We start from the raw sequence: 27,681 nt of genomic DNA on the forward strand, positions 1-27,681 counted from the left end.
CTGGTGTTTGGCTGCTTCGCTCTTGCTGAGACACTGGCCGGCCAGGCAGTAGTTGTCATGGCCACAGGGTGTCCCGTCTGCCCATGGGAAGTTCTTCGTCTGACACACCAGCAGGCCATTGGAGGTCGTGACCGTACACCACAGTGCAGCACAGGTGGTGCTCAGGTCCGGGCAGTGCTGGGACTCGTCACCGAACGTCAACCGGCACTGCCGGTCAGCATCATACACGGTGCCCGGCAGGGCCTGGGGCAGAACCTGGGGCTTCTGGGGCTTGTCGAGGAGGCACTGGCCGTGGCCGTTATCCAGGAAGGAGGTGATCATCAGGGCACTGCACGGGGACCAGGGCCGCAGCTGGTCCAGGTTCGAGAGGGTGGACGCCATCATGTGAGAGCTCCAGTGGTCACCGTTGACGCTGGCACACTGCTTGGCATCGTCGTGGGGCATGTTGAAAACATGACCTGCAGAAGGGGAACATTGAGGAAAAAGGAGTCAGTATTATATATTAATAGATACAGATCAAAATGTTTACATTCACTGTGTTCCAAATGTAATTTATATATGTTAACGAAGTTATGCGAATGTCTAACAGTGTTAGTTGCTGAGAGTATATTTGCATCAGTGCCTCTTACCAAGTTCGTGTGCCACAGTGAAGGCCGCCTGTAGTCCATCGTCCTCAATAATGGAGCAGCTCCTTTCCGGGTCACACACAGTGCCCACATCTGCCATCCCCAGAGTGTCACAGGAATGGGCGCCACACAAATCCTACAGGGCACCAGGAGACAGAACACACTTTAGCCTTTAGACTCTTTCACTTATCTCTTCCTATTTATATTCTGGGGAGTCATTTAAGGTGAGTGAAGAGTGGCTGATGCTCACCTGTCTGGTAAACAGCACCGCTGTGTCATAATGCTCGGGGTTGTGGTCGCTGGGCGGGTTGTGCTGTCGTTGCCACTGGCAGAAGTTCCTGAGCGTCAGCGCAGCGTTGGAAGAGACGTCGGGCCCGTGCTGCTCGTCGTACACCACCAGCAGCTTTACCACGGCCAGACTGATGGAGTTGTGAATGGTTGGGTGGCGATAGAGGCGCGATGCCACTGCCATGATGGTCATGAGGTATGGCTTCAGGCCCGCACCGTGAAACTCCGCCATGGACTGGTCCGCCACCAGCATGATTTCAACATAGCGCGGGGTGGACACGAAGCGCCGCGAGCGATGGTGCGCTGTGGAAATACAGGGGGAGAAAATGCAGCCTGGTTAGATATCAATAAAACAGAACAGACAAATTACTTTGTTGTTCGCCTTTAAAAGAGTCACGTCATTAAATCGAGCTAGAGTTTAATACGTCTAATTTATGAGTATTTCATAGCATTGGATCTCACAGGAAGAAAATCACTAAGTGAGGCTGAGTCTCAGGTTGCTCTTAGAAACGTAACATGACTCAGCCCTAAATCAGTACCGCCTCCTCGGCGGAAAAAAACAGCATTTTCAGTCTGACCTTCTCTGGTAGGAAATTTGGCGGAAAAGGCTGTCGACAATCCCCCTGGCAAAATATCTCTGACGGAGGCTGTACGACGCAACGTGCGGTACCAGGAGACGACTTTACACGTCTTACCAATCCTGAACTTCCCTCCCTCCCTCCCTTCGGTCTTTCCCGCCCCTTACCACTATTACCTCTCCTCCCCCTGATCCTGCGTATACGGATGGAGAGCTGTACCCTCTCCCCGTTAACCCTCCCGAGACCTCAACCCAAAATCACTAGCTGAAATACAGATCTTCTTCTGATAGCTTTAAGGCGCTGGCCAGCAACACACTGACGTCTAAAAGAACCAGGCACCATTTGTTTGGACATAGATTGGGCAAACTACATAAAATACTACATTTCGCATTAGTGAAGAGAGGAAATATGAAGTTTGACGGCTCGAAAATGTGCTGACGGCGCTTTGAAAGGCGCATACGCCATATACCGGGTATTACATCTTTAGAGGCTCATTTCATGCGTCAAAAAGCACGTGATAAGGCCATGTCAATGAGGGCATGCCGTGAGGGGAAATAACGTTAGACAAAAAAAAGAAACTTCCACGAAAAGCAAATCCAGATGTCATTTAAAGTATTTATCATCATACGCTTTACTTTTCCACACTACTTCATTGAATCAAAGTCACATAAAAACTTTCTACGACACAGTAGTTACATGTTGTTAAACGGCATTTACCTTTTGAATCAGAGTTTGTGTCCATATTCAAGGTATGCTTTTGCGGGCTCTCCTTAACCCGTTCCTCCTCCTCATTAACGCCACACTTGGAGCTGCCGTCCTCCGCCACGAAACCCCTGCTCCTGCGCTGAATAACATGAAGATCCTCATCTGTGGACTGGATGCCCCCGCTGACATTGAGTGGCTGGATGAAGTACTCTTGACCACTCAGGTAGAAACCGCCTTGAAGTCCTCCGCACAGGTTCAGCGCAGCGGCGGAGTTGGCCTCGCCGTTGACCGTTCCTGAGAAAAAGCACCGTGCCTCTGCTCCACTGTCAGACTCCGGCTGCGGGGTCGAACCAGGATTACCCACCACATGGAAGACAAACCCGGGCGCCAGGAATGTGTGGTCCGGCTCTAGCTCCAAGACCATCTGCTCGCCAAACACGTCCAAACGGTAGAGGCGTTTTTCTGTCTCCTTCTCTTGCGCCTCGACGTTAAGGGTCCGCCACTGCCCACTCTGGCTAAGATCCGGGTCGAGCCGAACCGGCACCACCGTACTCTCCTCAAACGCGCTGCGCCCGGCGCTAACGCAAAGCGTACAGAGCAAACACACCGCCAAAGGCACAAACTCCATCATATTCCTGTTGAATCCCCAAAAGGGAAAATAAGTTTTTACTGAATGTGTAGTTGCAGCGAAAATCCGTGTAAGGTTTGCAAATATTTGCAAAAATTGTATCTTGTGCACGGAGTGCCCAAGACTAGCACAAAAACAAGAAGAGGAAAAACACTAAAATTCACCTAAATCCAGTGCAAAACAAATGTTAATGTCACTGCTGACCGTTGCTTCAGGGCGCAATAAATACAAAATGCAAAATAAAATGAACAGAAAGTAACGATTGGCTTGCAGTCACGCTCCGCTTTCAAAAGTTACAGATTCCAGACCCAACTCTTAGGAACGTCTCTAACTCTGTCTAGAAAATGTGTCAGCTGTTAAAGTCTGTCTTTTGGTACAGTGCGGTGCAGCTGTCTGTGTCTCTCTGCTCTCCTTTCCCCTTAGAAGTAACTCGGACCCCGGCTTCCTATATATCCCCCCGCCCGGGACCGCCCTTTTCTTGAGCCTTTGATCTAACACAGCGCGATCTTGTGCGCAACAAAACGCGGCAGAGTCTTGGCACTTCGCCATAATCAATCACACCGGACTGGGACTCACAGAGCTCCCCCCTTTCTCCCCCAACTCTCTTTTCTATCGGCCACAGGGTGGGATTATCTCCTATTCCTTATTCTTGCAATGTTCCCTTTTATGTGTCAGTTTCCGACTTCGGAAAATGTTACTTCTCTTGCCCTGTCCTCTATATCCTAACGCCATCTGTATCTCATTAATTTTGAAAATTGTGGGGCTCAAAGTATTCTTAATAGGGATGATAAGAATAGATCGAAGAGACCGGCCGAGATTATTCTGGTATACCGGGTTTGTCAAACCAGGCTGGGCGGGAGGACATCGCACCGTAGTTGTGTGTGCTGGTCGGCGGGGATAAGAGGGACTGATAGTCGGGGTAAGGAGAGTCTGATGCAAAGGCTTGTTAAGGTGGAACTTGGTCTGTAGCGCTTACTTTCCTATGTACGGCAGAGGCTTGCGCCCCTCAGCAGATCTGATTCCCGCCCCCGTGCACCCGGTGCAGCTGAAACATTTCATATGACAAGGCCGTAATCAGCGAAGACCCTTCACAAATGAACCCTTTGGTCCTCTCCCTGTAACCGATTCACATTGTTTTTGGAAACATTTCCCATTTCGTGTCTCGGGTGAGAGTAATTAATTGAGACTTCAAAGTGAAAACACAAAAAGGCATCTATTTCATCTGCCGCCGTGGCCTAAACCAGCAGACGGAAAGAGAGAGAGAGAGAGAGAAGGGGGACATACCGTACAAGAACAAAATAAAACATTACAGCAAGGAACAGAGGAACACACTTTTGCGCAACAATTGAGTGGGATGATTGCTCCCTCTGTCAGCCTCTCCATGATATCAGTCCTTTCTCTTAGTGATTACTTACATACATTTAGTGGAAACCCACAAACAGGGGAGAATTGCCCGAATACGTTGTTAATTGAGTGCAAATTATATATGAGTTACTAAATGATGACTGGACATGTATGGTTAAGTTGAATAGTAAGAATAATGAGAGAGGTGTTGCTATAGGACGTTCATAGTAGGCCTACAATTGTGGAGAAACATTGCTCTTCACCTGAGAAGTCAAGTGCTACAGAGACTCAGAAATCATAGACCACCTTAAACGCAACAGGTTTTTCTCCTGAGGATGTGTTGTAATTACATTCGTCCACAAGGGGGCAGTCAAGCTCTACCATTTTGGTCGATGCCTTGGCCCTTCGTTAAGGCCAATGATGATACCAAAAGTAATGCGATTTGAATGCCATCATTCCAGCTGAGATATTTTCACCCACAACAAAAAACGAATCCAATGCATCACCACTTTGTAATAATTGTCAAGATTTCTTTTGAGCACATAGCAGACTGAAAAAAGATTAAGATCCAGATAATTTTAGATGATATATTATGACCACAAGATGTCAGTAAAGTCCCACTTTTGACAATGAATTGATTCTTCCGCAGAGGAATCATCATTGGAAGTTTGGGGTTAGCCGAGGGTGATTTGGTAATGCGATGTGGTTTTGAGGCATTGCCAAATTTGAAGTGTCTCGGGGTTGTCTGGGGTTACTGCTTCTGACTAAGTTTGTGGTTTCCTGTGGAATATTGACCCTTTCTGTTAGTGAGAAAAGAGAGGAGGAGAGTTTTCAGAAATTATACCAGTTATTAGATTGTTATTGTGAGTGGGAACAGAAGGACAGGGTGAGACACCACTTTATAGAGGTAGGATGAGAATATTTGCAAATTCTCACCCTCTCTTTCTCTCTCTCTCTCTGTAGTGTCTTTACTTTGACCTTTGACCTTGACGTGGAAGGAGATGGGCTAGATCTGAATTGGCATGATGAGTTTATCAGACCAATATTCGCTTTCCATCACTAATTACTCAAAGGAGAAATATGTAGCGTTTGTAGCAAAACCAAGCGTTCAAAATCGGTACTGCATTCCATATTCAAAATATTGGAGAGAATTGTCTCCCCCCTCCCCAGACTCGAAGCTCACCAGGTTGCCAGGTTGAGGACACTGAACCTACACTAACGAGCACAATACGAGCTCAACATTAAACTTTGACAATGGCAAGCGAGGACTAGTCCTACACTATAAGTAGATCAGCGTATACGTTTGAAGTGTTTCTATTGTTTGCAAATTATAAACCAGCTCGTATGGATTTGTATGCTCTGTCAGTGTAAGCTAGATGCATGGCTGGTTTTGTAACCTAAATTAGCCAAAGATAAGGCTGTTATCCCAAAAACAAGCCCACTGTTCCAAAAATAGGCTACATACTGGAGTTTGAGTTACTTCTTTCAAGGCCCCAATAATGATAAATGAACATTTTGCTCAGGTTAACAGATAACATATAAATCCTTTCACATCTATTTCGGAGTAGTAGCCTACTGTCCTTCTTTGTTGCAGCCTAATGCAGATCTCAGTTAAGACGTGCCCTCACCAGTGTCAAGTGAAGTCAGCAAGGGCTGGTCAGGTGCCACTGATACTAGAGGCAGAGGGCGGAGAGGATGAGCTAGAGAGAGGAGCGGAGAGAGGAGGAGAAGAGAGAGGAGGAGGAGAAGAGAGAGGAGCGGAGAGAGGAGGAGGAGAAGAGTGTGCAGGTCCTAGTGGTACAAGAGGTAGATGATCTAGTGGAAGAGAGAAGAGAAAAGAGAGAGTGCAGGTCCTGCACAACGGTCAAGTTGACATGGCATTTCGTAAACCTGTCTGGTTCGCCTCGAGATAAGAAGTCGTTCAGTGATGCTGAATATTGAAATTTCGTTGCACTGCACACCGCATAGCGGTGTAACGGACTTGTAATTACAATTCTATAATATTGGGAGTGAAAATCCATGAGCTTCAGTGTCATATACGTAAGACATGAGAAATGAGAAATTATATTGAGTCTCACGGATAAAATGAGACTTGACAGGTATGGTCCTGGCCTACGTGGTTTCTATTTGAAATGTTGGTCCAGTTTGTTTGCTTACTTCTATGGCGGTCGCACACTGGGGTGTGAAACATGGGGTGTCGACATGGTACTAGAGAAATGGGTGGTGGGCAGAATCACACAGGCCAAAACACAAACAGACCTTGTGCTCTGGAACAGACATTTTAGGAGAATATACTGGCTGTAACATTGTTGTAGGAGAATCCGGTATTTCAGTTTAGCATGTTTCCTTAATCTCTGATGACATATCATCGTCATTTTATGTTTTTTTTTATGATGCATTTATTACATATTGATCCTTTAAGCACTGGTATATTCCCCAAAAAATTGATAAATACTATTGTGTTATCAGAGATACTGGAGTTGAGGTCGCTGGGTATGGCAGTCTTGTAATGCACTGAGAGAGACGGCAAACATCATCATACTGGAGAACGCGGAACCACATGAAATGGATGATTTGGGCTGCTTCCATCCGGTCCTAAGAAGTGGTTACTGAATAAAACACTGTCTATGATAAGTGAGGAGTGTCTGAAGGGAGAGAGAGAACATTCATAATGAAAATGAATATTCTCTTACACTCATTCAGCTGTATTCAAGAGCAATTTTACGTTATCTCAGTGTGACTCGTTCATGTTGAGACTGACTGGCAATGTTGGGGAAGCTACTTTGAAAGCATTGCTTTGCAAGCTACCAATTACTTCACACTGGAAGAAGTTCAACTACAGGAAAGTTACCCTTGGGAGAAATCTTATTTGGCTAATTAAATCTATTTAGAAAAACGAATTCAAACTACTTTGTTAAAAAAAAATATCAAATCGACAATGTACATTACAACAAAATATAATAAAAAAAAGTCACAATTGCCACTTAATTGAGTTTATTGCAATAAGTACCTACTTGGTCACAAAAAAAAAAAAAAACTACACTACCCAAAGGACAAGTGTGTGGTGGGGGCTGCCTGACAAACACATTGCCCTGGCATGCTTTCACAGCAGTCAGGATGAAGGAAAAAGGGTGCAGGGCTGGTCAAAGAAGCAGTAGTCAAATAAAAATCATTCCTTTCCTTTTATGGCCCAAAATGTATTGTAGTTTCAGTAGTTAACCACATAAAAATGGCAAAAAAGTAATTTAATTACTTCAGTCACTATGCAAATATGAATTAACAGTTGAACTACCAGCAAGCTACTGCAAAATGTAGTTCAACCACTAGTTTAATTACATGTAGTTCACTACACCTCAACACTGTTGACTGGATATAATTAAATAAACTGCTTAATTGCTGATAAACTATACCTTGTGGAGATTTGACCCATCAAGGGTAGGCTCCTCTTCTCATTAAATATTAGCATGATTAGAGCTGCATTGTAGGGTAGGTTCATCCATTACACTGCATCCATGGTGGCCTGAGATGAGACCCACTCCTGTGTAATTTCACCACTATTGTCTGGCCATCTACACTGTTTTCATACAATGACTATATTAATCACATTGCTACCATTATAATACCTACCATTTCAATACATCTTGCTGAAACCTCCTGATGAATCGCACTACTGCAGCGCCCTCTACTGGGTGAAAACAGGCCTTACTACCATCAGTGAGTGTGATTTTTCAAAACTGTATATAATATATATATATATAACATACATGTATTTAATATACATTAAAATGACATTATGGAGGTTAACACGGTTGTAAGGTATATTTTATAAGTAGCTAACTTCCTGAAATTCATTTGGTGGTATATGGTCATGTGAATATGAAATATCATTCCCACCAGCCACCCGGAAGATCCACGATTTAGTCAGAAAAAATTTGATAACAGCTTTTACAATATGATTTTACCACATTTATTGCCAAAAGACATTATTGAGCAGGATAGGTAGCTTTTATCAGTGCCAAAAGTGCTGTTGGTGGTATTGGCAAATCGATTGGCTGTTAACTAGTTAGCTCACTAGTGTCTCTTTAAATATTGCAGGTTTTATGCTAAGACCTTTGTAATGGCTTTCTGACATGCAGGCTTACACACAAACACACACACACACACACACACACACACACACACACACACACACAAACACAGTCCTGAGTTGTGTAAACAAGAGAGACAGGTGAGAAGGCAGGTGCATTCAGTGGTATGTTTAATCAAACCAAGTCATAAGGAACGACCCAGGCGTCTGAGGCCTCACAGATCAAATTCAGTTAGAAGCACTTGAGTGTAAAAAATGGCTTTCAGATGATTGTTTCGATGTGCAATCAAGAGAAGGCTGGGATGGAGGGATGAACAGATGAAGGGATGAACTGATGGATGAGGGAATGGATGGATGGAATGATGCTTGTCCTAAACACACCTTGTCAGAGAGAAGAATAAATCGCGAACATTTAAATATAGATTTTTTTATATACACATGGTCATACAAATAACTAGGAAAAAAAACAAACAAACAAAAAACAAACACTATTTTCTTTAAAAGGAAATAATCTGCTCAGTCATATTCCTAGTTAAATAGTACTTATCATACAAAAATGACTCATAATAATAAATAGATTCAGCATGTTTTCTTTTCTTTCACATACCAGTTTACAAACAATAAATTATAAATTCAGTGCCGTGTTTCCGGTGGTCTGAGCAGAAGAGAGAGAGAAAGAGAGATGCAGATAGAGAGAGACCACTGTGAGTTTAGGACAACTACACTTGTGTGTGTGTATGTGTGTGTGTGTGTGTGTGTGTGTGTGTGTGTGTGTGTGTGTATGTGAGGGTGTGTGTGTGTGTGTGTGTGTGTATGTGAGGGTGTGTGTGTGTATGTGAGGGTGTGTGTGTGTGTGTGTGTATGTGAGGGTGTGTGTGTGTGTGTGTGTGTGTGGGACAGGTTCTGAATGGCAAACCTGCTCATGTCTTAACGTGGCTGAATGGTATTTGAACTGACTGTACTCAGACGGACCCCAAGGCTGTGGTCTAGGTTGGGTTTGGACCACCTGTGGGTCTTTAAATAATTAAGGCTTCGTAATTCAAGGTGAGACTATACATCCCCAACACCCACCACCCTTCTTCACACACACACACACACACGCACAAACAGACACGCACACACACGCGCACACACACGCGCACACAGACGCACGTACACACACACACACACGCACACGCACACGCACACGCACACGCACACGCACACACACACGCACGCACACACACACATCAGGCAATAGTGGATGTCATGCCCTGCTTTTGCCACAGGAGGCGTATGTTTCTATCCACTGATCATAAAGGCAGGTGGTCTTTCTCAGTTTACAACAGAGGGCATTTCTCACACAAAAGCAAAGAAACACCCCCATTTATAGCCACTGACAACCACTGCCTCAATCTGGACTTCAGATATGTGCATTCTTTGTTTTATTTTCTATGTATGTATGATAAGAGTTACATGTTTGTATCTCTAGTCCTGACACTCACCTATCTCTGCTAGGTTACTGTTATTATTCTTACGACCCGTGCACACAGTCCTTTTGATTTCTTGTTTATAGCTAGGTGGCAGAACAGTAAGTGTGAATGGGTGAGGACAAGGCAGCGTAATATTCAGTCACTGATTGTGTGTGTGTGTGTGTGTGTGTGTGTGTGTGTGTGTGTGTGTGTGTCCTTATGGTACATGTTCTCTTTGTTTACTGTCTTTAGCTTAAAATGTCTGTTTTGATGAAGCAGAGTTGAGTGATGGGAGGATGAAAGTGAATGAGTGTGGAATGGGAAAAAAGAGAAAAAGAGACAGAGAGAGAGAGAGAGAGACAGACAGAGAGAGAGTGAGAGAGCGAGAGAGAGAGACTGAAGAGTAATTGGACCTGTTTGACAGGGTAGGTTTTCCCTCATGCTGTGCTTGCGAGTTTTCAGGGCACACATTGTCAATTTAAGACAAGCCGACAGACATACATCGGCACCATGGAAACTGCATTACCAATGGTAGCACCCCAATGGGGTTCCCATGGCAACACATATGAAACTGCACCAAGTGTCCAAGAGAAAAACAAAAAGTTAAAAAACAAAACAAAACAAAAACAAACCACGTATTCATTATGCACTCACTCACACACACACTCTCTCTCTCTCTCTCTCACACACACACACACACTCACACTAACACTCAAACACATAAACTGGTATGGAACTGTATTGTACACACTGTCAGGCTTCTCCTCTCTCAAACACAGTCTCTGAGGAGGGAGAATGCACATATACTCTCTCACACACACACACACACACACACACGCACGCACACATGCGCACACACACACACGATGGCCGGACCAGCCCCAGTGTCCATCCAGGAGAAGCAGCACTCTGGTCAGTCCTGCACCCTGGCTGTGGTTCAGCAGCTCTGGACTGCTTCTGTGTCCTGTGGTCCCTCACATACGCCCCTGCCTGTGCCGGGCAGCAGACCACACACACACACCCAGTCATAGTTCAAACCCTTGGTGCTCAGGGCAGTGGCTCAACCTCAAACACCAGCAAACCTGCTATAAAAAAAAAGGCAGCGCTTCAAGTTTCGCTTTGAAGACGGACGGAGCGAAAACAGGAACGTTTGGGGCCGTGCGAGAGAAAAGAGAAGGTTCGGAAAAAAAACAGGGTGCAGTGTTGAGGAAGAGGGAGTGGCCTAAGAGATTACGAGGGGGAGGGCAGGCCCAGGCGAAAGAGGAGGGGCTTATAGCAGTCAGTGGCATGCCTCCAAATAAATCTCGAGAGCGTTCAGCTGCGGAAAAGCTCAAGTGGAAGACAGGGGTCAACCGGGTGACCTCTGAGAGTCTGTGGCACCATCCAGGAAGAGGAGGAGCTGAGGAGGAGTGAGAGAGAGAAAGGGTGAGAGCGCCAACGCCATTCCCTCTCTCCTCCATTCTTTTCTCTCTGCCTCCAGCCAATCAGGAGGGCCCGGCTCCTCAGCACTTTTTCACCAGGCAGTGTTTGAAGGCCGAGGGCCGGGCGGAGAGCGGGCAGCCCTTGGCCAGCCGGCCCTGCGCGTCCTTGCACTGGACGGTGCGGCTCTGCCAGCCTGTGTCGCACGTCCGCGAGCAGCTCATCCACGAGCCTGTCACCCACTGCGGCCCCGGTGGAGTGGTAGACGCGGGCCGGGGAGCGGGCGCCGGAACCGGGGGCACCGTCGGCACGGACGCTGCCGCCCCTGCTCCCGGGGACGCCCCTGCCGACGTCACCTCACCGCTGGACAACGGCGACGACGGCAACGACGAAGACGAAGACGAGCCCGAGCCGCCGGGCATCAGCCGCGGCATGAAGAAGCTGTAGCGGATGTCCAGCGGCTTCTTGCTGTCGGTGGCCAGGATCTGCACGGTGACGGCGTCGCGCAGGGCCCCGGGGCCCATGCTGTGGAGCTCCTCGTCGCGCTGGCTCCAGCCGCTGTAGTTGAGCACGCTGCCGTTGAGCGGGATGACGGTCTCGCTGGTGGAGATCATGAACTTGCCGTTGAGCAGGTAGTCGCCGCCGGCACTGCCGCCGGGGCGGCGCAGGGCCAGGTAGGCGGTGTAGCGGAGCTGGCCCTTGGGCTTGTGCTGGCGCACCTTGATGTGTGTGGAGCCCTCGGGGATCTTCACCACGTCCGTGTAGCCCTTACTGTGGAGGGGCAATGGAGGAGGAAAGATTAAGACAGAGAGTGAGGGATGAAAGGAGTGAAGGATGACATCTAGCAGACAGAAATGAAATGGACTCGTTGGATATCAGATAATGTATATAAAGGGTGTGTGTGTGTGTGTGTGTGTGTGTTTGTATGCGTGTGTGAGTGTTTGTGTGTGTGTGTGTCTGTGTGTGTGTGTGTTAGTGTGTGTGTATATGTGATTGTGTTATCAGAGGATTTGTAAATGTATATCAGAAAGATGATAGTGCCCACAGTGGAAAACTGCAAGGATGTTTTTGAGTAGAAAGACAACTACCACCTCTAATGTTTTGAAAATCTTGCATGATTATCCTCCTGTATGTGTGTGTGTGTGTGTGTGTGTGTGTGTGTGTGTGTGTGTGTGTGTGTGTGTGAGAGAGAGAGAGAGAGAGAGAGAAGGTTTACCTCTTCTTGGTGAAGTTGCCTACTACTTTTATGCATCCTGTGCTGTCTCCTCCACAGATGCCACATTTGTCATACTGGAGCTTGGACCCAATGATGCCATCACAGCCCGTGCGTACACACTTTCCTTTCACACACACTGAGCCACTGTATGGTCTGCACTCCGTCCCATCAGTCACCTGTGTATGCACACACACACACACCAGAATTTTGCATTAAAAAACGTTGTGGATTCAGTATCAAACACTATTGCTTAACATATCTAGACAAAAACATTGAACCAATTATCTAGTTAGCTCCTGGATGACTGCATGACTACTTAATCATTCCTACCCATTCTTAACCACTTCACTGGACTGAATCCATTCACTGAAGCTTTTTTCACTGCATAGACCTGCTTTTTGTTTGTTCGTGCACTGGGACCAATCAATTGGAGATGTGGCATGTAATTAACAGCACAGGCGCTGACCGAAAGAGCATTGATTACCCTCTGAGAGAACACCACGTAGTAGCCCGTGCCCTTGGCCCTGCAGGTCAGCTTGCACATGTCCTTGGGCAGGACGCCGGCGAACTTGGGCACCCACTCCACGTACGTCTTCACGCCCTTGGGGTCCGTCTGGGGCCCGTTCCTCACCTCACACTGCTCCTGACGGAAACTCTTAACTGCGGAGGAGAGAGAGGATGTGTGTGTGGTGTGTTTGGTGGGCACTTTGCAGAAAGCTATGCTAAGGCATGCTAATGCTTGTATGATTTGTCTGCATAATTCATGTGTCTTGACTCATACATGTGTCTCTCTACCAACCCAAGCAACAGTTTTATTAATGAGTGTATGAATGCATGTGTGTGTGTGTGTGTGTGTGCGATATGTGCATATGAGATATTATGCGTCTCTTGGGGTCTCACTCACTGTTGGGGGGGCATGGCAACACATTGCAGGACCTGTAGATGGCTCTCTTGCCTGTGCAGAAGCGGCCATTGTTGCGGGGTGGGGGGTTGTTGCACAGGCGTTGGGCAAACTGCACCCCTCCTCCGCAGGAGCGAGAGCACGAGCCCCACTGACCCCATGAGCTCCAGCTGCCATGGTTGGAGGCCTGGGGAAGGGATAGAACGATGGAGAGAGAGAGAGAGAGAGAGAGAGAGGGGGAGAGAGAGAGAGAGAGGGATGGAGAGAGTGAGAGAGAGAGAGAGGGGGAGAGAGAGAGAGAGGGATGGAGAGAGTAGAGAGAGAGAGAGAGTGAGAGAGAGAGAGAGAGTGGAAAGAGAGAGAGAAAGAGAGTGGAGAGAACAGAACAATGTATAGAAAAGCAATGCATAGAGAAAGAGAAAAAAAGATAGACAGATGGGACAGGAGAGTGAGGAAAAAAAGAGAAAAAAAAGAGAATAGGTCAAATTGTATACTTGCATGAAGAAAAAACTCATCACACTCTTGTGACTAGAACATGATCATACCCCCATCCAAACTCAATAAACTCGATAAGGCCCTCGGAGGAGGAAACTCAATGCCTCAATGAGCAGGCTCAACAGAGGGCCCTTGAGAATGGCTCCACTGCCTGACTGCCCACCAAGTCTCATGTTCAAAGCCGGTGAGGTGCCTGCCTCGACTCTCACTGGACACAGAAAGTTACACAAAGAGGAGCTCACAGGGGACAGTTTACATTCACTGGTGTAAACTAAGTGATCACCATCACTTTACTGATGGAATAAAACTCAAGCTCTCATCATTTCCCAGTGAAATCTGTAACTGTACGTTTTATAGTTCTGGATGCATATCTTTTTGCGTTTTTTTTTTTTTCTGTTTGATTTTTGCATATGTATGTGTCATGACAGTATCCATCAGTGACACCAATAAATTAGACCAATAAGTAGGCGAATCTTTCGACAAAAATACGTTGAATGTTAAAAGAAAACCATTCCGCTGAAACGCCAACGTTACCAAAAATGGTTATTTGTCTCAGACACATAAATAAACTTCATGGAGGAACTCTAATGCTGTGCACAACAAACACATTTTTCACGCAAATATTTGTGTGTGTGTGTGTGTGTGCATCTTTGAGAGTTTTCCAGTCTGCCTATAAAAACACTATGTCTTGAGTGTGTGTGTGTGTGTGTGTGTGTGTGTGTGTGTGTGTGTGTGTGTCTGTGTGTGTGTGCGTACGCATGCATTTGTGTGTCTGCATACTTGTTTGTGTCTGTGTGTGCCAGGCCATTAAAAGCCTGCGCTGTCACAAGTGAGTGAGTCTGTGCCAACCGACTGAAAAACACCATGCACACACTCTGTGAGCAGGTGCCAAAAGAAGAGAGAGAGAGAGAGAGAAAGAGAGAGAGAGAGAGAGAGAGAGAGAGAGAGAGAGAGAGGAGGAGTGCATAGCGTGGCATCTCATAAATTCATGTGACAAACAGACGTGCATTGACAAACACACACTTACGCGCACACACACAGACACACACACACACACTCACACACACACACACACACACACAAAGAACACATTCTCTTTCCTGGAATAAACGAATCCGCACACGCGTAATGACTTGTCAGACGGTGACAGAAATACTCGGCGGCCCATGCAGAAGAGCAAGGGCATTGTGGGTAAATTCCATGTGTGCTGCAGGATGAGTGTGTGTAGGAGAGACAGAGAGAGTGGGAGAGGAAGAGAAAGAGAGCGAGAGAGAAAGAGAGAAGGGAGAGAAGAAGAGAGGAAAAGGGCCGGGGGGTTGGCAGAGCTTTGGTGGGCTGTGCGTGCTGGCACTCGAGGGTATGGCCAGGGGCACAGTTTGGGTCTGGCCTGCTGTGTGCCTCTGTTATCCAACACATCCCACAGCTCTTCCCACGTTCCCCTCCCTCCCTCCCTCCCTCCCTCCCTCCCGCTCTCTCTCTCTTTGCTTCACTCTGTCTTTCTCCTATGGTCCAGTCCTTCTACCCCTCCTGCCTGTGTTCTCTCCATCTTTCCATCTCTCATCGCATGCCATTCTCCCTTGTGGACCTCTTGTAGGATTTTCCAAGCCTGTGTGTATGTTTGGATGAATATATCCAACAGGTCCACCTCCAATCCATTCATTGTGTTCTTCTACCCATCCCTCTCTCCAACCGCTTTCTCCTCTGCATTACTTATAGAATATATATGTAAAAACAACGTGTGTATCACTATGGATATGTCTATCCAACGCAAATATTCCCAGTCCTTTCATATAGTCTCATATAGTTCATATAGTTTCCACCCATTCTCTCTCTCACTCTTCGTGTCCCACTGTCTTACTGAGTAGTGTCTCTTGTCCCCCTGTTCTGAGTAGTGTCTCTTTTCCCCCTGTTTTACCGAGCAGTGTCTCTTGTCCCCCTGTTTTACTGAGTAGTGTCTCCTGTCCCTCTGTTTTACTGAGTAGTGTCTCTTGTCCCCCTGTCTTACTGAGTAGTGTCTCGTGTCCCCCTGTTTTACTGAGTAGTGTCTCTTGTCCCCCTGTCTTACCGAGTAGTGTCTTTTGCGGGTCTTGTCCACACACTTGCCCTGCAGACAGATGCGGCCCTTGCCGCATGGGGTGCCCTCCACGGCGGGCAGCTTCTTGGTCAGGCACACCATCTGGCCCTTGCGGATGACGGCGCACCACAGGCGGGCGCACACGTCCATGCCCGGGCACACCGTGTACTCAGGGCCGAACGCCAGCCGGCACTGCCGCACCGCGTCGTAGCTCTGCCCCGGCAACTCCTCTGGGCCCAACATGGGTGTCCGCGGAGAGTCCAACAGGCACTCAGCTATTGTGTGAAGATAGATAGATAGATGGATAGGTAGATAGATAGAGAGATAGATAGATGGATAGGTAGATAGATAGATAGATAGATAGAGGGAGTTTTGACAAGAAAAACAAAAAGAAATGGTTGAACAAAAAAAAACTTGATATAAAAAGTTGTCATACTTGCCAGTAATATTAATGATGCACATAAAGTAACTAGGGAGAGTCACACAAAAATACAACAACAGATCCAAGATCAGAGAAAGCATAAATACATAATACATTCACAGACACAGGACAGACATTCATTCCATTCACTGCTGAGGATAGTATAAAACAGCATCATCAAAATACTAGTGGTTAGCCAAGCGTTTCTATAGCCTTAAAATGTTGCTAACCCTACAGGACAGGGGAGGCCAGAGGAGTCCATGGCACAGTACACTCCTCCTACTCTGCATTCTAGCGCATGGGACAGAGAGAGAGATGGACAGGGAGCGGGAGAGGAACTTGTACAGCGTAATGGTGAGGCTAAAAATCAGAATGAGGGGGCAAGTAAATGGACATGAGAGCAGGGATTAGTAGAAAGACATGAAGACGGGGGGAGAAAAAGAGGGTAACAGGAGAAAGAGTCAAGAAGGAATGGATGTTCTTTTCCAGCTTTTACTGTTTTTTTCCTATTCAGCTCCTTGGAGAAATGAGTGTGTTTGTGTGTCTTTGTATGCATACACGCGCAAATGATTTGTGACTTGGCAACTCAATTAGTTTATTGGAAGGGGAAAACCAGGCAGTGTAACACACGTGCAGGTAATAAAGGAGTAAAAAAATACTTCTCTGTTCTGTTCCTTCTCTCTCCTTCTCTACAGCCCTCTTTTCATCCTCTGCTTACTGGTCTTCTCTTCTTTCTTAAACCCTCACTTCTTTTCCTCTCCTGAACCTTTCCCTCTCTTTTCTCTATCGTTCATCTTTGCCTATTCTCTTATCTCCAGTCCACGCACCTCTCCTGTTTCTTCTCTCCTTTTCACTCCTCACTTCTCTTCTCCTCTCCTCTTCTTTCTTTCTTTCCTACTTTCTTTCTTACTTACTTAAGTGATTAAGTGTTTACTTGAGTTCCCTTCTTGAAAATCCTGTTTGTTCTGGTCCAGAGGGACTGAGAATTCCCTTACAGAGACAGTACAGAGTCTCTCAGTACAGAGAGTCCTAAAGTTCGAGAAGAGAAACCCTGACTGAAACTTTACCTTCCTAGCCAACACTTCACCCACAGGACCAGACCTGCACCCCTAAACTAGCAACTACATTGAACCATTTGCATAGTGTAGTTTCAAGTGTCTTTACTGGTTTAGTTCTGAATCCAGCCCTGGTCCCCCATATTTTCCACCCACCATGTCTCTATCTCCTCTGTCTTCTCTCTTTCCTCTGGCATAGCCAGGGGGATTCGGACATCATGGGACGCCAAGACTGCAGGATGTCTCCTCCGAACACTTCCACTTACCCTCCCCATCTTAAACTCTCTTCTGCTGAAGAAGCGGTTAGTACTCGCTGAAGCTATATTTGTTCTTTTATACGACATTATTTGGTATTGCATTACAGCAGTAAAACCAGTGACATCCGTGGGTCTCGCTGCTCATGATTAGCAACACCAGCTCACCCCAGCCAGGCTTCCCTTTCACTCCAATTCCTTTTCAGGGCCTAGCTAATAATATGACATGTCTTGATGACGCTTTTTTAGTTCGAGCTCAATCTTCCGTCTCCTCTCTTCTCTCTCACTCACCGTTGCCGTCGTCGAAGAAGTCGGTGATGGTGGCGGAGGTGCAGCGGCTCCAAGGTTTGGAGGCGTCGATGGAGGTGAGGATGGACGACATGAGCCTCTTGTCCTCCAACGAGCCGAAGCGCTCCTCGCAGAACTTAGAGTCATCGTGAGACAGGCCCAAAAGGTGCCCTGCATACACACACACACACACACACACACACACACACCCCCCGACACACATACACCAAAGAATATCAATATGGTGTTACAATAGTCAGCAATCAGAGCCATACAGATCTGTAGTTGTGTGTGTGTGTGTGTGTGTGTGTGTGTGTGTGTGTGTGTGTGACAGAGTGTGAATACTCACCTATCTCATGAGCAACTGTGAAGGCAGCGTGAAGGCCGTCGTCTTCTATCACAGCGCAGCTCCGCTCTGGCGTACAAATGGTGCCAACGTCTGCCATACCCAGAGTATCACAGGAGTGGTGCCCACACAGATCCTGCAACACACACACACACATACACACACACACACACACACACACACACACACACACACACACACACACACACACACACACACACACACACAGAGAGAGACATTAGTCTCATGAGGAATGTAATCACAGACTGAGCAAACCATTCTCTTTTTCACTCTTGTTCCATACACACACACACACACACACACAAACAGACGCACACACACACGCCTAGAGCAACACACAAACATGGTTTCACCAGAGGGCACACAATTACATAATGAGCTAAGTCTCTCTGGAACATGGAAACAGCTTGTGACATGCTTTTGTGGACTTGGCACTAACACACACACGTGTACAGACTCTCACATACATACATAAACATATATGTGTGTGTATGGTGAGTGTTTTTGGTGGTGTGTGTTGGTAGGCATTGATCAGTAGTCTGTCTCCCACATAGATCAATCAGGTTGAGCTTCCAGGCTTATGCTCTTATCTAAATTAATCAATCAGACTGCGCGCGTGTATGTGTGTCTTTTGTGTGTGTGTGTGTGCATGTGCATGTGTGCCTGTGTGTGTGTGTGTGTGTGTGTGTGTGTGTGTGTGTGTGTGTCTGTATGTGTGTGATTGTGTGTCTGTCTGTGTGTGTGTGTGCATGTGCATATGTGTAACACACATGCTCCCCAATGCTCTGCACATCTTCGTCCTCTCATTAATGCAATCTCTATTTTTTGCACATTCTCTCTCATGTGGACACGCACACATACTCACGCACACACACAGACACACAAACACACGTTCTGGAAAAAAAAAAAACACACACTCAGACACCCCTGGGCTTGGGGTGATTCCTACTGCCAAAGTGTTGTTGACAGACGCGCTGTGTGAGCGGCTTTGGGTGTGTTTTTACACTTGCTGCTGCGAATTGGGAACAGGCTGCCCTCTGTCTAGTGCATGTGGGAACACACACACACACACACGCATACACACACACACCAGCACCACCTGCCTCACTGTACTACGAACCCACATAAGAGCCGCTGGCACTTAAAGTCCAATCTCTGAAGAGACAAGAAGGATTTCAGGGAGAAGCATTAGTGTGTGCGCGCGTGTGTGTGTGTGTGTGTGTGCGTGTGTGTGTGCATGTGTGTGTGTTTGCTTGTTTGGATGAGTAAACACACAGTAAATACTGTTACTGCATCACTCAGACACAGGTAATGAAATTTTATGTAGTGATTCACAGTACGGCGAGACGAGCACAGAGTCATGGATGGGTCTCCGGGCGGGAGATACAGACACATGCTGAGGAATGGACAGACAGTGGGAAAAGAGCTGGACACGTTACCAAGCAACCCTTGGGGACAGTCAAAATTCTGTCATTCAGACTGGGACAAAAAAAAATGAATGAGCAAGCTTTCCAAAACTCAGCAAACCATTCATTCATTTTTGTTTGTTTGTTTGGTTTTCGTTTCTTCCTTTGGTTGGTTTTGGAGATCCTGTCAGACACAGCAGGTGAAAATTGCAGTGTTCTTAATTTAATTTAACAGCATTCTCTATGTAAGCATATTATATATATAGTATATTATAAATATAATGTATATAAAGTTTGAACTTAGCTTAGCAAAGCTGTGACATTTTGACCTCTTCAAGAGTTCATGCGTGTGGTGCATTTAACTGGGTTTACCACCGTCTAGTCCAGGAGTCCAGAACACATAAGACTAGAATCAGACTGGGATTATTCCTGGATACATTAGGGTTGGATGAAACTAAATACAACAACATTGTAGTGGATTATCTTAATGTGTGGTATAAGTGTGTGTTAGAGAGAGAGAGAGTGTGTGTGTGAGAGAGAGAGAGAGAGAGAGGGAAGGAGAGAGGTGGGGAGAGAAATACAGTAATCTGCTGCTCTGGACAGAGAAGTTAGTTGTCTTTAGCAGGGCGTATGCCACAACTCAGCACTCTCACATTGTGCCCTCCAAAACACACACACACACACACACACACACACACACACACACACACACACACACACACAGAGGTCTGCTTTCACAGTCTCTCACGCCCTGAAGTGGACTGTTTTTCTGCCTGCCTTCCTGGAGAGGCCTCCATTCTTCCCTCTGGCCCTTCCCTGTCTATCTCTCCTTCTATCGCCCTCCTCTGTCCTCTCCAGCTCTCTCTCACTCCCTCACTCTCTCTCTTTGCCTCTCTTCTCTCACTCTCTGTCTCTCTCTCTCTCTCTCCAGCTCTCTCTCTCACTCCCTCGCTCTCTCTCTTTGCCTCTCTTCTCTCGCTTCGCTGTCTCTCTCTGTCTCTCTCTCGCTCTCCCTCTCTTTAGCTCTCTTTCACTCCCTTGCTCTCTCTGTCTTTGCCTCTCTTCTCTGCTTTGCTCTCTCTCTCTCTGTCTCTCTCTCTCCCTCTCTCAAGCTCTCTCTCACTCCCTCCCTCGCTCTCTCTCTTTTTGCCTCTCCCTCTCGCTTCGCTCCTCTCTTTCCTCCTCCTCCACTCTCTGTGTTTATTCTGTCCATAGAGCTCTCACTCTCACACACCCCTGAGAGAAAAAGACAGATTTAAGGGGAATGAGAGAAAGAATGGGGGAAAGAATTATAGATAGGGAGAGAGAAGGTGCTTGAGAAAACAGTGGAAGGGAGCAATCAATGAATGGAAGGAATGAAAGAATGAAAAAGACAAACAGAGAGGAGAAAAGAAGAAGGGAGAGAGAGGGGAGTGATGGAGTGGAGAATTGACAGACAAGGGGTGTAGTCAAATGCTTGAGGGAGAGAAAGTTCTGGAAAAATGATATCAACACACATGTACACACACAGGTACACTCACATTCACAGAAACACGCACAGATACAGTAACACACACACACAGAGACAGAGAGAGAGAGAGGTATTTAGGTCAGGAGACGATCATAATGTGTGAGTTTGTCAGACAGAGGTCAGACACGCGCGCACGCACACACACACACACACACACACACAGAGAGAGAGAGAGAGAGAGAGAGAGGTAGGCAGGCATACACACGCTGCTTTAGAAAAACACCCTGTCGGTGTAGATATTATGATGTGCCAGTCATGCAGAAAAGTATGCTGTCAAACTCACAGATATGATCCGCTAACTTGACCAGGATGGCTAACACACACTCACAAACACCCTTTCAAATAAGCTGTCAATCACAATGGGAGCGGGGGGGAGACACTCTGTCAATCATGTGCCAGAGGAACGCAAACGCTGCGTCACTCATGCCACCGATACCCCACGTTACGCAACCTGATGAATGCCTTCAATCACACACACACACACACACACACACACACACACACACACACACACACACACACACACACACACACACACACACACACGCAGACAAAACTCACACACACACACAGATGCAGGAACAATGCAACCTAATACTGTCGACCCAGCAGAAGGCACTCTGCCCTATCAGTCGGCTTCTAACTGTGGAAAGGCCTGGCCTCCCTTGCTTCTTGGCATGGGTTCAGAGCAAACACATGCAAGGCTACACACACACACACACACACACACATACTCACAAAAGGACATGAGCTCTTTCTCTCTTTCTTCGTCTCACTCTCTCTCTCTCAAACACACACACAGACAGACAGACAGACAGACAGACACACACACATATGGCCATACTTAAAAAAAGCATATGCTCCTGCTCTCACTCTCTCTCACACACATACACACACACACATATGCACATAGTCAGACAGGAAGAGAGGGTTAGCTGGGGAATTCTGGGATATTTGATGCTAGGTGTGACCGCTGGAGAACAGGGTGGCCCTCAGCTGGTTCTTATTTCCACACGTTTCCATGGTGGAGCGCATGGCAACCGCACTGGGCGTATCATGGCCACTCTCTCTCTCTCACTCCGACCATAGACTAGATACTCGCGCGCGCACACACACACACACACACACACACACACACACACACACACACACACACACACACACACACACACACACACACACACACACACACACACACACACACACACACACACACACACACACACACACACATATATACACCGGCAAACACACAACTGTCTGGCCATCTACCTGTTGCGTCCTCACCAACCACCTTCCTCTCATCCTATCAGATTTCATCAGAGCCAGCTGAGGTACCAATCATGTCACGGTAACCCACCAGATTCTCAACCAATCGCGAGCATGTACGGATGAGCCCTGCTCGAGATTTCATAAGCCTTTTTTTGTTTTGAGCTCACGTGGAAGATGTGGGTGAGCAAAATCATGGCTATATGTTTGTGGGCATATGTGTGTGTGTGTGTGTGTGTGTGTGTGTGTGTGTGTGTGTGTGTGTGTGTGTGTGTGTGTGTGTGTGTGTGTGTGTGTGTGTGTGTGTGTGTGTGTGTGTGTGTGTGTGTGTGTGTGACATGCTCTCATGTGTAGTCTGTATATTCAGTGTATATTGTGCATGAATGGTGTATATGATGTGTATTAACACGGCAGCAGAGTGAAGTCTCCCAGTGGAACTGTAGTGTTGGAACATGCACAGGGGGCACATTTCATTTTGGAATGAAAGAATAAATAACTGATGTGTTGACAGTGTGTGTGTGTGTGTGTTTGTGTGTGTGTGTGTGTGTGTGTGTGTGTGTGTGTGTGTGTGTGTGTCTTAAGTTGTCAAAGCTGTGGTACCGTAATGTCACGGCAAGCCAATCCAAACAAACAGCTAAGCTTGTTTAATCCTGATCATCCCAGCTCTCTTATACCTGAATTAAAGTGGCTTTTGTGTGTTTACATGTGACGCCTGCTGTGCTGTTGTTGACGACTGCCAAGCTACCTGCACCCTGAGGTAGACTGTAAAGTAAGAACTATCTAAGACACATGAATGTCCAAAAGCAGCCAACACACTTGGCACTCTTCGAATGCTAGACCACGTTATGGCCTGATTACAAAAAGATACCAAATATGCAACCCTGTTCATCACCTTTTTTCCTGCCTCCATCCTTCTGTCATCACACTTCATCTGTCGCTCTACTAATCCATCCATCCCTCTCTCTCTCTCTCCCTGTTCTCCTCTCTCTATCACTCCATCGCATACTCCCTGACAGAGAGGGCTTTGTTGGCTGGCTATAGTGATCGTTCCCGCCGCGGGTGGCTGTGATGTAATAATCACACATTCACTGGGAGCAGAAAGTGCTGCCGCTCAATGTGTCTGTTGTTCACTTCCAGTCCAACCCCGAACCCCCTCCCCCTCCCCCTCCCGAGCCACGTCCACATGGATCACCCCAAACTGGGCTCGGGGCCCCGGAGCCCGGCAAGGCGGCCACCACCTGGAGGTGAGGGGTTTGGGAACCGGGACACACTGGGGGTAGCCAATGTCCCCAAACCCACCGGTGATTCTCTCTTACAATGTTCCTGCAAACTGGTATGATCACGCAGTGCCGTGTGAGGGTGAGGAGCGACACCATGTTGATTTGGTATGTTAAGGAGTTGTGAAACCTCGATGCACTAGCAGCAACATCCTCCATAGTAGAAATTCAGCGTCAGGTGTTTGTGTATGGAAGCACAGGAGTTGATATAAACATCAGTGTTTTATTGCTCAACATCAGTGTTTTGATGATATGATAAAGCAGTTGTATGTTTCAATTCAAGAGTCATGAAGGCTCCTGTGTTCCTCTAAGGAAGGACAAATGTGTCTTGTTCTTTTCCTCCTCAATAATTACTGACAGAGAGGAAACCTACCTACAGGTGAGTTCTTCAAATAAATGAATTTGTATAAACACACAGACACACACACACACACACACACACACACGCACACACACACACACAGTGACAAACACTCTGGCTGCTCTCTCTTTCACCCTGTTGTGGAAGTGGCCATCTCTGGGCTTGCTTTGCCCATTTCATGCAATTTCCGCAGCACACGGATGCCTAGCCAAAAAGAACACCCACTGCAGGTGCACCGTGGCCAACTTTACCAGAAACTGCTGGCACTGAGGACTGCATGCCAATCTAGGTCATGCTGGGTCTGCCAATAGAAGCTACCTTTGGTATGGATTCCCGACCTAACAAGCCTGCAAAGAGATGCAACTTTGTTTGTATGTTTTAGATTCCAAAACATGTTTCATTGCCAGGCAAAGGGGGAAAAAACTTGGCAAATGACTCCAGTAAGCAAGACCTTGCATGACTTAGGCACACCACAAACCCTTGACAAGAAATATGACCCAAAGGGTGAGGTATGGAGCCGAAAACCACAAGACAGGGGGTGAGAAAGGCGCGGGAACTTGGTACAGTTCGCTGCGGGTGGATCTGAGGGAAATTTAAATGAGTGTGGTCTCGCGCATGGAATGGTTTTCAAACGGGCTGTATTTGTTTTACTGACAGCTCTGAGACCTAGCGGGCCTTTACTTTCTCAAAGAAATCGCGCTGTAAAAGGAGCAATAGAGACAGGGGAAAAAAGAAAACGACTATTGTGCTTGCGGGACGAGAACAGCCCAATCCAACCAGAAGCTACTTTCGGCTTTCTGGAGTAGCTCTGGAGAGAAGTGTTCGCGCACCAGAGATCACACGATGTCGAGACATCCTCCTCCAGGGACTCCTGAGACAGTGGCAGCTGCCCAGAAAAACATGAGCTTAGGAAACATTATTTTATGGTCGTGGAGCGAGAGAGAGAGAGCTCAGCAACACTGTTCCACTGATTTACTATGCCATTAAAAACACCTCAAATAAATTACTCAGCATCCGCTCTCCCTCCACTGAGTGCAAAGGCAGCGCGTAAAAACACGTAGCTCAGTCAAGATGACAGCAGAGGGTACTTTCAGGAGTTTTGGTTGTTTACAGGTTTGCCCAGCTGGGCGTGACAGTGAGGTGCGCAAGGTTGATTCGTGGAATTTATGTTTATTTACCTGCCTAGTGAAGAGAATTGCCGCGTCATGGTGATGCTGGTGGTCGTCATCTAGCGGGTTCTGCTGGTTTTGCCACTTACAGAAGCTCTTGAGGGTCGCCGCCGCGTTTTTGGACACATCCAGCCCCTTCTCCTTCTCCGTCACCGTGGTCACTTTCACGACAGACAATCGAATGGGGTTCTCGATGCTAGCGTGTCCATACAACTTGGAGGCGATAGAGGCGAGTGTCAGCAGGTAGTGGTTAAGGTCCTTGCCATACTTCTTTGACATGGACTCGTCGGCAACGAGCAGTAGCTCCACATACCTTGCGCGAGACACAGACCTTTTGCGCCTTTTGACATTTTCGCTCTGGGGTGTAACGGACTTGGATAACTTCTCCCACCACCTCCTACCGTGCGCTCCGTGGTCGTCCTCCTTCAGAGCATAGCCGCGACGACGGCTCTTGCCTTTTCCCCGGCCCTTCCGCCGTCGCTTTCCTGAGGAGTCTTTCCGGCGTCGCCTCTCCCGTGTGCTACAGCTCTCGCCAGAGGACATCTCCTCGAAACTGAAGCGCTCGCGGATGTAATAGTGGAGCGCGCGCTCTGCGTCCGCATCCTCTATCACGTGCACATCATTTTCATGACCTTTGGCTCGGACGAGCGGTCTGATAGTATAACGGGCATGTTCCACCGCAAAAAATCCTTCAAGACCGCCACCGCACAAGGTAAACACTGCTAAGGACTCTGGATTCGAGTCCACCGTGCCTCTGTAAACACACTCCCGGTGAAGGGCCGGTGCGCCCTCTTCCGCCCCCAGCAGCGCAGTCACATACTTGGAGCTGAAGTGATGTGACAGAAGCGCCTCGTCCCTCTCCATATCCAACTGAAAGCGCTTTCCATCTAGGTAGAGCAGGTACCCAACTTTCCCACCTCCGTGATAAATCCTGTCTATTGTCCGCACTAGTCCATCCACACTCTCAGCCAGTGGCGGGAGCGACTCATTCACAGGTGAGGAGAACGTTCTGAAAGTGACAAAGCCCCCGCCGTGCACGGCATGGCCAGTGCGGAACTCCACAGCGCATAGTAGCAATACCCTCAGCAGCACCGTTCCGCCGGTGCAAGAGCGGAAAACACAAGCCATCTTCACCCGAAAACAAGCAGTCCGCACCGGAACATTCGCGTTTCGGTCAGCACATCGCGGAGAGCAAACACCGGTGAAAAGAACTTCTGGAACTTCTGCACCAACAGCGATTTATTTGAATGCACATCTTCTCTTGATGCTCAAACTCCCCCGGAAAAGTAAGAAGAGGCGAAAGAACAAAGGCATCGGTAGAGGGAAAGACAAAGCAGAAAGCCAGAGAAGTGCAGAGCTGCAGAGTTTGCAAGGACGAGGCTGAACTTGAAGAACAAAACACAAAGTTTCCTCTTAAAAGCACCAGGGAGAGGGAGAGAGAGGGGGGGGGAGGAAAGTCCTGCCCCTTTGCGCTAACTCTACTCCACCCCCCTCTCTGTCTCTCTCTTCCTCTCTCTCTCTGTCTCGCTTAGCCGCTTCGTTCCCCTAACTCTGCGGTCTCATGTCTGGAGAAAATCAAAGCGAAGTCAAGTGCTGGAGGCTGCTAGGTCTACCGACCCTCTCAAATCCCCTGTTCCTGCCCGGCGCCGCGGCGCAAACAGTCCACGAGCTGACGTACCGATGACAAACCTCGGCGAAATGCTTTTACAGCCCGATTGCATTGTGTACTAATGTTTTCTTCTTCTTTCATTTTTCCGGTTTTATTGAAAACACTTAATAGCTTCATATATATATATTCCATGATCCACATACTGAGACAATCCATGTAAGTATTCCCCAGTTGATTACGACTTCACATTCGACACTACCCTTGCAACATCATTCTTGTCAGCTTACAGCAAGCATTGGAAAATAGAAACGTGCCGTCATTTAGAGGGAATCCGCTTCTGGGAATCCCAGCGCACATCTAATAAAGTGGCTGCCCCCGCCGGCGACAGCCCCACTCAGTGCAGAATAACGGGTATTGTAAATTGGAGAGGGATGGGGGTTGACATGCATTCTTTAGTCCCTTCTGTCTGAAGCTGGAGTGGGTCATTTCACTCTGCTGTGACATCACTCCATCATCAGCCACAAACACACACAGAGAGAGAGAGCGAGAGAGAGAGTGACGCACAGTGAACTGTATCTTAGAATGTCAACAACAGTCCTTCACCACCTCGCCGTCCTGACAGTGAAATCGCCTATTGCTTAGGGAGGAGAAAGATGCATATTGCACAAGTTCATTCTGTTCTTTCACTGAAAACTGGCCTCCCTAGCTGTGGGTCCAGCTCGTTTAATTATTAAAGGCGTAACTTTGGGAGCTGTGGACGGAGTTTGAATTCCAGCACTGTACGGGAATGGATAATTCATGGCGTCACTGGAATAGAACGTTCAGTGTGGGAGTGACGGAGACGGGACATCTGACTTCGTGTGGGTGCATGCATGTAAACGCG

At 47.3% G+C, this 27,681-nt stretch overlaps 1 protein-coding gene across 1 annotated transcript in view; it reads right to left on the bottom strand.

Annotated features, from left to right (window-relative positions):
* The window catches only part of adamts1 (ADAM metallopeptidase with thrombospondin type 1 motif, 1), a 30,598-nt gene extending 3,380 nt beyond the window's left edge, over positions 1–27,218 (bottom strand). The window contains exons 1-13 of the mRNA XM_042710166.1: positions 25,199–27,218; positions 18,180–18,312; positions 17,834–18,001; positions 15,804–16,087; positions 13,247–13,430; positions 12,827–13,002; positions 12,343–12,518; positions 11,217–11,897; positions 11,088–11,106; positions 2,210–2,978; positions 877–1,217; positions 630–762; positions 1–458 (exon numbers count right to left, since the gene is read on the bottom strand). Coding sequence (XP_042566100.1) covers positions 1–458; positions 630–762; positions 877–1,217; positions 2,210–2,978; positions 11,088–11,106; positions 11,217–11,897; positions 12,343–12,518; positions 12,827–13,002; positions 13,247–13,430; positions 15,804–16,087; positions 17,834–18,001; positions 18,180–18,312; positions 25,199–26,317 — 4,641 coding nt within the window. The 5' untranslated portion in view covers positions 26,318–27,218. The remainder of the gene's footprint in view (positions 459–629; positions 763–876; positions 1,218–2,209; positions 2,979–11,087; positions 11,107–11,216; positions 11,898–12,342; positions 12,519–12,826; positions 13,003–13,246; positions 13,431–15,803; positions 16,088–17,833; positions 18,002–18,179; positions 18,313–25,198) is intronic.
* Positions 27,219–27,681: the final 463 nt, after the last annotated feature.

This window comes from Clupea harengus, chromosome 16 (assembly GCF_900700415.2).
Source record: "Clupea harengus chromosome 16, Ch_v2.0.2, whole genome shotgun sequence".
Lineage (NCBI taxonomy): Eukaryota > Metazoa > Chordata > Actinopteri > Clupeiformes > Clupeidae > Clupea > Clupea harengus.